Source organism: Geotrypetes seraphini, chromosome 1 (assembly GCF_902459505.1).
Source record: "Geotrypetes seraphini chromosome 1, aGeoSer1.1, whole genome shotgun sequence".
Taxonomy (NCBI): Eukaryota; Metazoa; Chordata; class Amphibia; order Gymnophiona; family Dermophiidae; genus Geotrypetes; species Geotrypetes seraphini.
Window position 1 is genome coordinate 340,109,394 of NC_047084.1, and position 15,469 is coordinate 340,124,862.

At 40.1% G+C, this 15,469-nt stretch overlaps 1 protein-coding gene and 1 long non-coding RNA gene across 3 annotated transcripts in view; one reads left to right on the forward strand and one right to left on the reverse strand.

Moving 5' to 3' along the window:
- LOC117367862 overlaps positions 1–3,914 on the forward strand; it is a 26,951-nt gene extending 23,037 nt beyond the window's left edge. The window contains exon 3 of one of the 2 annotated variants that reach the window (XR_004540868.1): positions 3,462–3,914. This is a non-coding gene — a long non-coding RNA (uncharacterized LOC117367862). Of the gene's footprint in view, positions 1–1,071; positions 1,207–3,461 lie in introns of those variants that run through there. The other variant, XR_004540867.1, reaches the window with a different exon arrangement.
- The window catches only part of LOC117367855 (C-X-C motif chemokine 10-like), a 27,448-nt gene extending 14,654 nt beyond the window's left edge, over positions 1–12,794 (reverse strand). The window contains exons 1-2 of the mRNA XM_033960894.1: positions 12,572–12,794; positions 1,051–1,177 (exon numbers count right to left, since the gene is read on the reverse strand). Coding sequence (XP_033816785.1) covers positions 1,051–1,177; positions 12,572–12,626 — 182 coding nt within the window. The 5' untranslated portion in view covers positions 12,627–12,794. The remainder of the gene's footprint in view (positions 1–1,050; positions 1,178–12,571) is intronic.
- Between the last annotated feature and the right edge of the window lie 2,675 nt (positions 12,795–15,469).

A 15,469-nucleotide genomic window follows, 5' to 3' on the forward strand; every position in this document is an offset into this window, starting at 1 on the left:
GAGCGATCTTGTTTTATCAGGTAATGCTCAACACAAACGGCATGCAAATTATATGCGCGCTGTTTGTGTTGAGGATCAGTGGTAAAAGGGGAAGGAACATGCTTAGTGCTTGCACCCAAGAGCTGAGTGATAGGCATAGCTCTTATGCGCAGACCCAGTAGAGAGCAGAGCCGTGATTGTTGGAGCTCTGAGCAAGAGGCTAGCAGCAGCAAGGGCAAAAACAAAAACCTGCGGTGGAAGCCGCTTTGCTACACTGAGTTCGGGAGTCGTGGTATTTTTTTATTTGAGTTTCAATGCAATTTTAGACACAGCTGTTAGGGGCAGGATACACACATTCACAAAACACACACATGGCCACTCTTACAGGCGGGAGAGGAGAGATATGATAGAGACGTTTAAATACCTACGTAATGTAAATGCGCATGAGTCGAGTCTCTTTCATTTGAAAGGAAACTCTGCAGTGAGAGGGCATAGGATGAAGTTGAGAGGTGATAGGCTTCGGAGTAATCTAAGGAAATACTTTTTTACAGAAAGGGTGGTAGATGCGTGGAACGATCTCCCGGAAGAGGTGGTGGAGACAGAGACTGTGTCTGAATTCAAAAGGGCCTGGGATAGGCATGTGGGATCTCTGAGAGAGAGAAAGAGATAATGGTTACTGTGGATGGGCAGATTAGATGGGCCATTTGGCCTTTATCTGCCATCATGTTTCTATGTTTCTAAAATTCAAGCAAAATATTTTAAATTCAAGTAAAATGCTCCTACAACCTGCCAGAAAAAAGTGTGCTTGCTAAAAGGTGCTTGTTTCTTAATGTGCATTACATGGATTGCTCATTTTAATACTAATGAGCTCTTGTAATGCATTTGCATAGGATTGGGTGGCTAATACTGCAAACAGTAAAAGCCACTGTGAAACCTTTTGTGCATTGGAGGCTGAACTAACTTACAACTTAGACTGGCTACAACCATTCTTAGGCTTTTGAGCATCTGCCCCGAGTGTCCCTTTCTTGCTTCCTGATACTAGCCTCTCTTTAGGAAAATGTAAGCACTTACATAATCTCCATGTTCTGGCAGGAAGAGCTCCTGGGAAACACTTCAATTTTTGCAATGGATTTCGGCTTCACAAAATTGGATCCTCTCTGAAGGCAAAGGCAACGTCTTTTCCCACCAATAAACAGCCCTGAAAGGAGGCAGCCCCCAAACAAAAATGATGAGCTAGAGCGGAACAGTTTTCCATTTATATAAATCTATATTTCAGCAAAATATTGTTGCCATTAGCTGTTTATATTGCTGTGTGTAAAGTATTAGAAACCATTTTAAGCTGACAGATTTGTTTGTTCGATTCTTAAGTTTGTTTGTTTTTTTAAACGAAGGAAAACACCAAAACCAAGAAGAATAAATTAAAAGCTTGATAAAATAACCATTTTAAAATGTTTTAGTTGAACAAAAATAAAAAATATCGATAATAGTATCAGAGAACATAAAAATAATTTGAATTAAAATATTACAAATCTGAATGATTAAATAAAAAAGTAAATATCCACACAATAAAACCTAACATAGCCATGGTTGAGAGAAAGCTTCCAAAAAACCCTCCAAAAAGTGGAATATCAAGAAAACTCCAACGTGACTATTCCTTTGAATGAGTCTTTCTTGAAACAAGACCTGACACGGTCCAAGTTTTGGCTCCAGCAGCCTGTGTCAGGGGTCAAAAAGACAAAATCAGGTGGAATCTGTAATGCATAAAAGTAAGGCCCCTTATATCAAGCTGCATTAGGGTTTTGTTTTTTTTTTTTTATCGCTGGCCACTGCAGTAAAAGCTCTGACTCTCATAGAAATTCTATGAGTGTCAAAGCTTTTACCGCAATGCCCGGCAATACAAAACCCTAATACGGCTTGATAAAAAGGAGCCTAAATTTGGCAATATGAGGGGGTGTTGAAAAGTTCTCAGCCAACCAAGAAAGGAATGGCGTGGAGCCATGAAACTTACAAGTTATTCCACATATTCATCCCTATGTTCAACGTATGTACTTAGCACATCATGTCTGTGAACGTTTCCGTAACCCTTCCAAAAAATACTCTGATTTCTGTTCACTGCAATACTGCTCTGCTGCTGCAATCATCTCCAAATCACTTGAAAATTTCAAACTCTTTTTACGTTTTGCAAACAGAAAATAGTCAGATGGAGCAAGATCTGGTGAACAGGGTGGCTGGTCTATGCACTGAACCCTCAACTGGTCAAAACATCCATCGTTTTGTCAGCAGGTGCATTGTCTTGCAAAAAGAGAACTCCTTTCCGGAGCTTCCCTCTCCTTTTTTTCTTTCAATACCTCCCATTCTTGGATTGGGGGGGGGGGGGGGGCTGGTGGCTGTTCGGGAGAGTCGGCGGCAGGAGGGGGTGGGCATCCCTCCTGTCAATTTGGGGTACTTGTCGGGGCGGGGTCCCCTCCGGGATCCCCTCCCACAGCCGACTCAGTTGATTGTGGCAGAGTATTTCTCCCCAATCAGTTGAGCCAGCAAGACTCCCCAAAGCCGCACTCAGCCCAGCTGGCTGCATCTACTTTTACATTTCAGGCATCTGTCGTGACCCTAGGGAAACGCCTAAAGCTGCTTAAGCTTGCCCAACACCACTTCCAGGCAAAACCATGCCTACACTCAACCTTGGGCAAGCATAAGTGTCCCTACCTGTCTCCCTAGACCCTGTCTTGTTTGTTTTTTTAAAACATACGTCCTGATTGGCTGCCAGAAGGCGGTAGGATGCCTACTGCCACCTACAATCGGGACAGCTGTTTATAGAATCAGCTCCTTGGTGTTCAATGTTTGCATCATACATTCATCTTTTGGAATTTTCTTCTGCAGGAATAGGAACTTCATGACAGCTCCGAGTTGTACACTTGAAAATTCAACACTTTTCATTGCCATGGTTCAGTCAATGATCTGAAACTATGTCAAAACATAACATTAGCATTCTGCAATTTGGCACTTTGCAAAATTAAAATAACACTCTTTTCAGCTACAATGGCAATATAACACTCAGAATTTACTGTTTGGACTGAGAACTTTTCAGCACCCATTATAGACCAGACTTTGCAGAAAAGTGCTTCTGTCTCAGTCAGACTGCTCCCAAAAGAAAGGGGGTAAAAAAAACCCCACCCTCCAAAAGACAGGAAATTTGTCTCAATAAACTCATTTTAAGGAATAGCTCCAGTTGGAGTTTTCTTGACACTCCACTTTTTGTTTTATTTTTTTGGGGGGTGCTTCTGTGGAATTTTAGTTCCTTCTTTTTCCCTTGTAAAAAGCTTCATCAGGTGTTAAAATACCAGAGCCATTAAAATACAGATTTTAAAAGTTGGTATTTGAAAATATTTCATATACTCTATTTTGAAAATTAGCACACTAACAAAAATATATCCAAGCACAATGAAAGAATAAGACATTTTGGGGATTTTTTTTTTTTTACACAGATTCAAGGAATAAAAGTGTGTAATGGCTGGATCCCTTAAAGATAGATTACAGAATTTGGAACTTCACAGATTTGAATGATTACAAAGAAGATATCCACACAAAATCCATGGCCATGTTTGGCAAGATCTGCATATGGGGTAAAATATTAGGGCTGTAAAAAGAAAATATGGAAATACAGCAATAAATCAGTTCTCAGCACAACCAAGAAAAGACCATGAAACTTGCACATCATTCCACACTTTTCAACAAGATGAAATGAAACTAAAAGTGTCAAGAAAATTGTGTGGAATAACGTGTAAAGTTTCATGGCTCCAAATCATTCTCTTCTTGGTTGAGATGAGAACTTTTTAGCGGTCTCTCATACAGTACATGCATTCTATTGGAAAATGGAAATGCCTTGTTAAGCAATGTGTGTGACTGTATGAATGACCTGCCAGATAAATGGCAGGGAGAGAGGGTTTGAGTAAGGGAGGGATGAGTGGATAAGATGTTGATGTGTTTTTGCTAAGATTTTCTTAATGTATGTATACATATGCCATGATCTATATGTGAATTGCATTATTCTGTAAATATGTTAAAATTTAATAAAGATTGAACTAAAAAAAAAAAAAAAAGGAAAATGGAAACTCCCCATACTGAAGATATATCTGACTAACAGTTGTTAAGAGAAAACTGGTACAGAACAATTAGCACTATATATAAATTATAATGACATCATTAGTGGATCTATGTTGTGTATTTTATCTTGTGTATAAATTTAACTTTTTGGGGTGGTTTTTTTAACCAATAGTGAACAAATGAAATATTTTATAAGTGAAGAATTTTCCCATTGCGGTTAAGCTATTTTAACTGCTGTCCTCGGGATCTGAAAATGACAGTTGTGTTCTCAGGACTCATCCTCTTTTTGAATTGTGCACAGATCTGTGGCAGTGGCAGCTGAGTCATTGAAAGTTTCATTTTAACTAGATAGTATCTGACACATCCAAATACAGGGCCGCCATCAGGGCAGTACTACCAGTCCTGCATTCAGGGGCCCGGAGCTGACAGGGGGCCCGGGCTCCCCCAGGGTCCTAGGCAGTGTTCTAAGGCAGGGGCGCCAGTAGCTCGCCAAGGCAAAGTGAGTCAATCACCCAGGACTCACTTTGTCTTGGCGATCTAATCTATCGGGCCGACCAGTCTTCCTCTCCCCGACGTCAATTCTGCAGTCGGAGAGGAAGTTCGGGCCAGCCAATCGCTGCCTGGCTGGGCGGAACTTCCTCTCCGACGGCAGAATTGACGTCGGGGAGAGGAAGACTGAACGGCCCGAAGCAGGGAGAGCATGCGTCGGCGTCGGCTTTGAGGCCTGTTATCCATTGGTGGGTCCTGTTCCCCGATGGCAGCGGCAGTGGCAGTGGCTTGGGGAACGGCAGGGAGAAAGAAAGAAAGGGGGCAGGCAGGGAAACAGAAGGAAAGAAGAGAAACAGAAAAAAAGAAAGAAAGGTCAGGGAGAGAGGAAGAAAAAGTTGGGGGAGGGAATGAGGTGTGGAGGAGAGAAAGCATACAGGCTGATAGAAGGGAAGAAAGATTGGATGCACAGTCAGAAGAAGAAAGTGCAACCAGAAATCATCAGACAAGGTAGGAAAAATGATTTTATTTTAAATTTAGCAAAGTGGAGGCAGTATTACCACAGTTTTCAAAGGAATTTGCCCAAATAACTTAATAGTTAATTAGGTAAATTCCCAGAGATGAAAACTTCCCTTCACTTACTATGCACAGTTCTGAATTTATATCTGCTGTCTATATTTTACAATATGGTCCCCTTTTACTAAACCACAATAGTGGTTTTTAGCGCAGGGAGCCTATGTGCGTCAAGAGCAGCGCTGGGCATTCAGCGCAGCTCCCTGCGCTAAAAACTGCTATTGTGGTTTAATAAAAAGGATGGAGGGTATATTTGTCTATTTTTGTATGGTTGTTACTGAGGTGACAATGCATAGAGTCATCTGCCTTGACCTCTTTGAAAAAAACCCAGAATAGGAATGATAATTAACATTTTCTCAGGTATAGTGTGCTTTGTGTTTTTTAATTTTATTGTTGGTAGATCATTTTGACTTGATCATTTTAAAGTAGCTCACAAGCTCAAAATGTTTGGGCACCTCTGAGCTAGAGCGTTGAAACTGTGTATTTCTATTTTATCCCCCCTTTTACAAAACTGTGGAGCGTTTTTTAGCACCAGTCTTGGTGGTAGCAGCTCTGATGCTCAGAATTCTATGAGCGTCAGGGCTGTTACCACTGTGGCTAAAATCCGCACTACAGTTTTGTAAAAGAGTGAAGGATTAGTTTGTGATGACATATTCCATACTAGGCGAAGGTGTTTTCTGTGTTCGAAAAACATGGTTTTCTGTTAGGATTGACGGTGTAGGATTGATCTGTGCTGGTCTGGCTTGTTTAGTTTTACAATGGGTGTATTGATGTACTGCTCACTGCAATATGTAAGATGCTGCCTTTTCTAGGTACTCATGTGTGACGTGTGGTTTGTTACTAAAAATCATGTTTTTCTTACAGATGGGGGGGTGCCAAAAAATGATGGGCCCCGGGTGTTACATATGCTACATACGCCACTGTATGTAAAGATACCAGAAAGCTGGTGTAGCAAAAACTTTAAGTAAATTGTTATTCTTCTAAGTTTTGAGTATTTAACCCTCCCACAATCTCACAGGCACTCGTTTCAAGTTTCAAGTTTATTGAGATTTTGATTTAAACGCAATATCAAATATTTTCAATGCGTATAACAAAAATAAATAAAACCATTTGAACAATAAACATACAAACATATCCATAGATGATTAAAATTACATAAGGAGTACAAGGATAAACTACATTTGTTTAAAAATGCGTTCTCCGCGCCTGCTCATAAATTTGTTGACTGGAAGGATCCAGCAATGTGGCCAGATGCCATTCAGGACAAAGACAGAGAAAGAATTGTGCAATTTGGATTAATGATGGAAGATGATTTAAAGCAAATGGCACAGTCTATGAGTAAAGATCTTGACGGACGTTCTTTTTACGAATATCTCCTCTATACCAAATCACCCAATGGACGTGAGAAGATTTTACGGGACTGGCTTATGTGGAGCATTAGCAGAAAAGTATGTGTGTATTCGGCCCATGGAAGAAGGGGGGTGTCGGGGGGGGGGAAGGGGTGCGTGGGGGGCCCTATAGGATTGCTCAGTAAGGGGCCCAGAAATTTCTGATGGCGGCCCTGTCCAAATACATCAGTAAGGGAGAGCTTAGTTTGGTTTCTTTTGAAATCAATAATGCTGCCGACCCGAGTCTGCATACAGTTGGTCTTTGACTTTGGGGCCGCCGCGTGAGCGGACTGCTGGGCACGATGGACCAGCAGCGGCAATTCTTATGGTAACAGGAATCTAAGCACGCATTTATTTCATATACGTTTTTAGCACTTCTACCCAAAGAATGTTTTTGTAACTTTCAAGAATTGTAATTTTTAAAAAAACTGCTGTTCATGAATTTATAGGACAAATAAGCTATCTTTAATTTATTATGATCCATATGAAGGCATACATGTACTACATTCCTTATACAACGACTAATATTTTTCCTCTGGTCTTTCCAAGACAAGGTGCACAAAGGACGCAGAAAAGGTCCCTCACGGGTATAAAACGACAAGCAAACAAGTGAGGTCTGGAGGAGCCACAGAAAGTGTGGAATAACTTGTAAGTTACTTGGCTCCACATCATTCTCCTCTTGGTTTGACTGAGAACTTTTCATCGTTTCTCATGCATTCTATTTAAAGATAACATAACTATATCAGAGTATCAGTTGTCATAAAACATGTTCGAGATGTTTCTACACAGATTCAGGAGGCAACGAAGCGTTTAGCCTCCCTTAAACCTAAAAATCGGCCAACAGACTCTACAATGATTAGCACTACACACAATCGATAATGAAAAATTATTGTTGTTAGCCGATTTTCCTATTTTTTAGGGTTGCCTCCCGAATCTGTGCAGAAACTTCTCGAACATGTTTTATGACAACCAGGGCCAGATTAAGACCCTTAGATACCCTAAGCACTAACTAATTTTGGCGCCCCCTTACACTTGTAATTCAAAATATTAAAACAATAATAAACCATAAAATAAAATTTTATTTATCAAATTCAAAATTAAACAAAACTTACAGTAAGAAGGAAAATAATATTTATTTCTGCATGCTTCCATTTTATTTATTAATAACACTGGCTTTACTTTTAGAAACACTTAAGTCCAGTGTAATTGAATCAAACACCAATATCTTTTTACATCTGGAGCAAAAAAGACTTGAAATCACTCTGGTATGTAGTTAAGGACGCCTCAGCCCCACCACTCCACCGCTGCAATTTAATTTAGTATTACACCGGGAAGGCTGTGTGGTGCCTCATCATCGGCAGTCCATTAATATCACTTTTTTAACATTTTTAATTTTATAAATTTGTGAATATTCCTCAGTCAAAATATTTGTGTAAATGCTGAATTTAGTAAAAATATAAATATTGACTTATCTCAGCCGCCTTGGGAGCCAGACCCGACATGTTTCGCACTACTTGAGTGCTGTTTCAAGGGTCTCCCGGGGCTGCCACTGTCATCCGACTCCTGCTATAGTTTTTTCATGATCAAACTATAGTTTTTTCATGATCAACTATAGCAGGAGTCGGATGACAGCGGCAGCCCCGGGAGACCCTTGAAACAGCACTCAAGTAGTGCGAAACATGTCGGGTCTGGCTCCCAAGGCGGCTGAGATAAGTCAATATTTATATTTTTACTAAATTCAGCATTTACACAAATATTTTGACTGAGGAATATTCACAAATTTATAAAATTAAAAATGTTAAAAAAGTGATATTAATGGACTGCCGATGATGAGGCACCACACAGCCTTCCCAGTGTAATACTAAATTAAATTGCAGCGGTGGAGTGGTGGGGCTGAGGCGTCCTTAACTACATACCAGAGTGATTTCAAGTCTTTTTTGCTCCAGATGTAAAAAAATATTGGTGTTTGATCCATTTTATTTATGGCTTATTTAACTATGTTCTATCAAAAAAGGCTGGCATAAACAAAACTAACAAGATCCTTCAAAAAGGCTAAACCACAAGACAAAAAAATTCCAAACTGGAATTATTGGAGAAATTTATAGGAATCTCAAGCGCTCACAGCTAACAGCTCGATGTATCTTACGAGCTGATAACAATAGGGTGAGCTATCATCGGTCCATTTAGTTTCTCCAGTAAACTTTATTATTTATCAAAAACTGCTGCCGATATAAATAGGTATGTTTAAAATACGTAGTTCGATTTACAGTTAGAAGTTAACAATAATTTAACTGCTTAGTTCTAAGCGTGATAATGGAAGAGAAGCAGAATAATTAATGTTTTTTCAAAAAATAGTTAAAACAAGAATAAAATAATAGATAGAATGTTTTTGATAAATAATAAAGTTTACTGGAGAAACTAAATGGACCGATGATAGCTCACCCTATTATTATCAGCTCGTAAGATACATCGAGTTGTTAGCTGTGAGCGCTTGAGATTCCTATAAATTTCTCCAATAATTCCAGTTTGGAATTTTTTTGTCTTGTGGTTTAGTCTTTTTGAAGGATCTTGTGTGTTTCACAGAAATTTTAAGGTTATTTAAGAGATAAACAAAACTAATACTACAGCCTCAGCACCCTGGGGTTGTGGGTTCAAACCCCGCGCTATTCCTTATGACCCTGGGCAAGTCACTCAATCCTCCATAGCCCCAGGTACGTTAGATAGATTGTGAGCCTGCCGGAACAGATAGGGAAAATGTTTGAGTACCTGATTGTTAAAAAACCACTTAGATAACCTTGATAGGCGTATATAAAAACCTAATAATAATATAACATGAGCACATTTCGCACGAAGGCATGTTTTGCGCAAGACGCCGTTAGTTGAGTGCGCCATAATATCTGAGCTCATATCCAAGAATAGAATTAAACGCATTCAAAATATATAAAACGTACGTACATTTTAAAAGATTAAAGATCCAGAACTGAGTGTGCTATTGGAATGACTGGTCATTAAGCAACTTTGAGGCTGTCTGAGGCTTTGAAAGCAAGAAGAGGTTCTGAAAGCACCTGCAATTAACGCCAGTGACAGCTGGCAACTAAACTAAGAACTTCTTATGAGCTAGTACCCATCACTTGCGCTGTTTCAGACGCATCTAGACTTGTTCAAAATTTGTATAGCTTCCAATCTGACCAGCACAGTGTACTTTATTTTGCAGGATAAACATGACGACACAAGAGAAAACGCTTTATAAACAGAATTTATTCATTTTTCATTAAATTTTGAAAATGGCTATAAATTTAGGGCTCCTTTTACAAAGGTGCGTTAGGGCCTTAATGTGCAGAATAGCGCACGCTAAAATGCCGTGTGCGTTACCGCCTCCTCTTGAGCAGGCGGTAGTTTTTCGGGTAGCAGGCGCTATAGTGTACGCTAAAAACGCTAGCACACTTTTGTAAAAGGAGCTCTTAATAATTTAAATGATAAATTCGGCTATGAAAAATTTCTGTGGTGTCCCCCTTCCCTTGATGCCCTAAGCACCGGCTTATTTTGCTTATAGGGTTAGTCCAGCACTGATGACAACTGACACTCTGATATAGTTTTGTTATCTTTAAACAGAATGCATGAGATACGATGAAAAGTTCTCAGTCCAACCAAGAAGAGAATGATGTGGAGGCAAGAAATTTACAAGTTATTCCACACTTTCCGTTTCATTTTATATCTTTGAAACGAAAAGTGTCAAGCAAAGTATGGAATAACCTAAAGTTTCATGGCTCCACATCATTCTCTTCTTGGTTGAGCTGAGAACTTTTCAGCGGCCCCTGGTATAGTGAAACACATTTATTCAAAGCTGGATGTTTTTATATTTTCTTATAACAGCCCTAACCCGTGACGCAGATCTTGGTGAAAAAAGGCTTTTCTGTCAGATTTTAATGTGATGTCTTTATTTTTACCCATTCAAATCTGAATATTTCTTAATTTAGATTTTCAGTCATCTTTATTTTTAACACTTACTTTTTGTATTTCTCCAGCTGAATAGCTTTTACATTTTTTATGATTTAATTTATCCTCATCAGTACGGTAGTTCAGCTGGTTTTGTTTATTTGTGCGGACCTCTCTCTCTCTCCCTCTATCAGATTTTGTTTTTATTTCTATGTGGGTTTTATTTTACACCTTTTTTTTTTACCAAATGCAGCCCTTGTAAATGTGAGTAATTTCTGTAGCGCTACCATACGTAAGCAGCGCTGTACATGTGGGCTTTGCCTTGATACAGATAAAGCAGGTATTGCTGGAAAAGTAATTTTAAAATATGATTGTGGCTAAAAGAAATAAGGTGACAGTTGGTCTCGAAATGTCTAAGAAACTCCTACCTGTCAAAAGCAAAATTAAATAAATAAGCAATAAGTTAAGGGCTTACCAAACTGGATGATTATTTTAATAATCAAACGACTATTTAAAAACTATTAATACATAAGTGACAACCTGGAAAAAGAAAATAAATGCACAGCCTCAGTCCTCCTCCTCCCCCTCGTCCAATTTTTCATGATGGTTCTCTGCCATCTCCAGCTCCATTCCACCCCTCTTAGCTGTATCTCTTGGTTTTCTCCTACACTCTCTCTTCTCCATGCTGTCTTCCACCCCACCCCCCTTCCCTGAGTTCTTCGGAATTCTCTAAATTCCTCTCAGTTTCTTCTCCACTTTTGGCTTCCTCCACTCTGGTCTTTCTCATGACCTGAGGTTTTCTTCTCGCTTTCATTCCATCCCCCATCCAATGAAGGGTTATCTCCTGATTCACCCTTTTCTCTCTTTCCCCATCTTCATAGTTTTCATCCTGATCTCTTTATCTTGCACGCTGGAAGAGCTACAGCATTTATTAGGTGGTGGTGGAGTGGTTTTTTTTTTGTCTCAGTATTCTTATTAATTAACTTTAACCCCCCCCCCCCAACATAAAATATACAGTACAAACAAGTGAAAAAGATAAGCGCAGATATCTAGCGCAAAAGAAAATGCTTGGTCGCATGAGTTCCTTAATCCTTATCACTGGAGTGAATGAATCCACTCGATCTGTGTACTACTTCAGAAGATGCTTATTTTATGTTTATTTCCATACGTAACCAGGATAGGGGGAGATATCTTGTTGGTTTATTCTTTGATTAAATGTATTGGATGGGAGGGGAGGGATATTTTTCTTCTGCATTGTTATTGATTGAATATAAGTGCTTGTTTTGATTATTAATGTCTGTATAATTCCTGGCACTTTGTATTAGTTTTTGAAAAATTAATAAAGATTTAAAAAAAAAAAAAAAAAAAAAAAGAAGATGCTTCTTTTTCTTTTTTCCAATTCTTTATTCATTTTAAAATCAAACAAGTGCACATAAATTATACTATTATTATAAACATAATTATAAAATTTCCTCCCTAAATCCTCCCTCCCCCCTGAGTGTGCATATAATAAATCTAAAAAAGGAAGAAAAATGATGCCTATTCATTACAATACTTTTCCAGTGGCCCCCAAATCTTTACGAAGTTATTATAATTCCCTTTTTGCAACGCTATTGCTCTTTCCAACTTAAAAATATGCTTATTTTTCAATAGCTTTAATTTTTTTCCTTTTCCAGATTTAAACCTTACATAACTTTTTTCCCCCCTTAAAAAACGTGAAAACACATAAAGCTTAATAGGCATTCAGACAAGAAACATAGGGCTCTTTTTATCAAGCCCCAGAACTGCCTTTTCTCCGATTTTTACCCTTTGGAGGTACTTTTACTGTCCCGTGCTGATATTCTACGCTATAAATCCCGTAATCGCGGCGGAAGGGGTAAAACGCGGACCTCCCTTAGCGGAAGTGTTTCCTCCAATGTATTATTATTAATAAGACTGTTGGCCCAGATCCGCGGAGTCAGAAACGGCAACAGTTACAGCGGTGGAATGAGGGGCTAAAACGTGGACCTGAAATCTGAAACCTCTGCTGTGAATGAATGAAGATTTTTAAGGACGTGCGGCTGAGATCCGCGTTTTGCCACTTCCCTTCCTCTCGATTATGCACTCACCTTGAATCGCTTCATAGCTCAAAAGCAGCAAGCAAAGGAGAAAAAGCCCTCTCATGTTTACGGTGCTCTCTGCAGGATTTCGCGCCGACGCTCCTCACTTTCCCTGAAAGTGGCGTCCAGAGAAAGTGTTCCCAGGCTTTTGTATGCGGCTGCCTTCTGCACTTCCTCGATCTTCGCGGATAAAAATAGTGCCCAACGGTGTGGGCTGATTTGGGAAGCCCCTCCTAAACAAGGTGGGGACTTTTTGTGTGCAAACTGTTCCCATTTCACAGAAATATCACCCCTTTATTGTATCAGAAAAGTTAAAGAACTTTCACTTTCATGGACAAGCCTGTGCCAGAAGAGGGATATAATAATTACAATAATTAATAAAATGGATGATGGTGCTGGCATTCATGTGGCAATTGTTACACCTTTGGCTTGAACTTTAATGTACTTTGCTTAATAGTAGGGCAAGATTACCTTTATATTGGGCCCTAGGCAAACATACACGTGGTTCTGTCTCTTCCCCACTCAGCAAAGTCACATTCACTTTCTTTGTCTTCATTCATGGTTTTCCCCCCTACATCTCTCATAAGCTCCATAGGAAGGGCTCTGTCCTGAGGCTCTGCCTTAAGAGGGGACAGTACTGCCCCCAACTGGCAGAGTACTAGCTGCAGTGGCGTACCTAGCATATGTGACACCTGGGGCTCATCATTTTTATGACACCCCCCATCTATATAAAAATTATGATTTTTAGTAACAATCCACATATCGCATAACAAGAGTGTACCTAGGAAAAGGCAGCATCTTAAACACTGCAGTGAGCACTAGAACACCAGCACATACATTGTAAAACTAAACAAGCCAGATCCCGCACAGTCAATTGATCCTGCAGTCAATGCCAACGGAAAACTATGTCCTTTTCATGCACACAGAACAGAGATACACCCTCGCCAATATGGAATAATCACAAACTAATAATGAGAAATAAGAAAATACCATTTTATTGGACTAATCCATTTTCAATTAGGGGGGAAGGGTGAAGTTTTTATTTCAATGGGTAGAATCAGGGTCTACAAATAACAAAATAAATTGGGATGTAAGTTCAAAAACAGGACTGGCAAAAAAAAAAAAATACCCTTCATGGAACTAGTTTACAAGGTAGCTCTAGAGCAGGGCTCTCAAAGTCCCTCATTGAGGGCCGCAATCCAGTCGGGTTTTCAGGATTTCCCCAATGAATATGCATTGAAAGCAGTGCATGCATAGATCTCATGCATATTCATTGGGGAAATCCTGAAAACCCGACTGGATTGCAGCCCTCAAGGAGAGACGTTGAGACCCCTGCTCTAGAGCAGTGTTTCTCAACTTCAAGCCATGTACCCCCTAAGTCTAACAAATATCAACTGAGTACCCCCAACCACTGACCATCCAAGCTCCACCCCAGACCCACCCAAGCTCCGCCCCAGATCCCACCCCCCCTTACTAATTGTAATGCAATTTCTTCCAATCATTTTTCATATACATACCATATCCACAGCAGATATAAATTCTCAAAACTAACACATTTCAATCACTAAATTGAAAATAAAATAATTTTTCCTACCTTTGTTTGGTGATTTTATTTTTCTAATCATCTTTTCCCAGCTTCTGGTTGCATTTCCTTTTGTCTGATTTCTTGTGTTTTCAGGGCCTTCTTATCCATTGACTGGCATCTCTCTCTCCTCCCTTCCCCATTTCCATGGTCTGACCAGGGCAGGATTAACCCATAGGCCAAGAAGGCACGTGCCTAGGGCCCGAAATGGTCAGTGGGGCCCGATGAAGGAGGGCATCAACATTGTTTTTTCCAAATGGCGATGGACCCCCCCCCCCAATCATCAACACGGCCCCCCCCCATCAACGGAAAGTAAGACAAGCAAGCAACGCGGGTAAGAAAGGCAACGGGAACTGTAATTGTGCAAGCGGTGCTGCTTGCCCAAAGCTTCCCTCTGACGCAGCTTCCTGTTTCCGCCTGGGCGCATGGTGGGGTGGGGCGGGGCAGGAGACCCAGTGTATTTGGGTGCCTAGGGACCCTCAACGAATTAATCCTGCCCTGGGTCTGACATCTCTTTCCTTCTCTCTCTCCCTCCCTCCCTCCCCCACCTCTCTCATTCTCTCCCTCCTCCCTGTGGTCTGACATCTCTCTCCTTCCTTTCCCCTCATCCCTTAACCTGGCATTTCTCTCTACTACCACTATTAATTATTTTTATAGTGCTACCAGCCTCCCCTCCTTCCCTTCCTTGAGTCATCTCTTCCCCCCCTTATAACATTTATTTCTCCCTTTCTTCTTTCTGACCCCTGCAGTTCAACATCTCCCCTCCCTCCCTTCTGGCCTCCCTCTGAGTCCAACATTTCTCCTTCCTTTCCACCAGTCCAACATTTCTTTCTCTCTGCCTCCTGTATGCTTCCTCTCCTCCAGTCCTCAAATGAAAAAAGGGATGCACATTGGGAAGAATAACCTGAATCACAGTTACCGGATACAAGGGTCCACCATGGGGGTTAGTAAAAAAGGATCTGGGTGTTATCGCAGACAATACGATGAAACCTTCCACCGAATATGCGACAGCGGCCAAAAAAGCAAACAGGATGTTAGGAATTATTTAAAAAAGAGTTATCTTTGGGAAAAAAAATTTCCTGATCTAAATGGACCCAAGTCAGAAGGAAAGAATTTCTAACATATCGAGATAAAGTTGTTTCTTTAGGTGCATCCTATCAATTAAGATTTCCTTGCAAATGTTTCATTTTGTATCAACAAAATAAGTATGTGTTTTACAAACCCAGCCATATACATTTCTTTTTGGAAGGGAAGGGGGTTTCATGGGGGAAAATATTGTAACTCAAGTCTGATTTATAAAGTCGAAGTAGACTGCTCTATTTCTT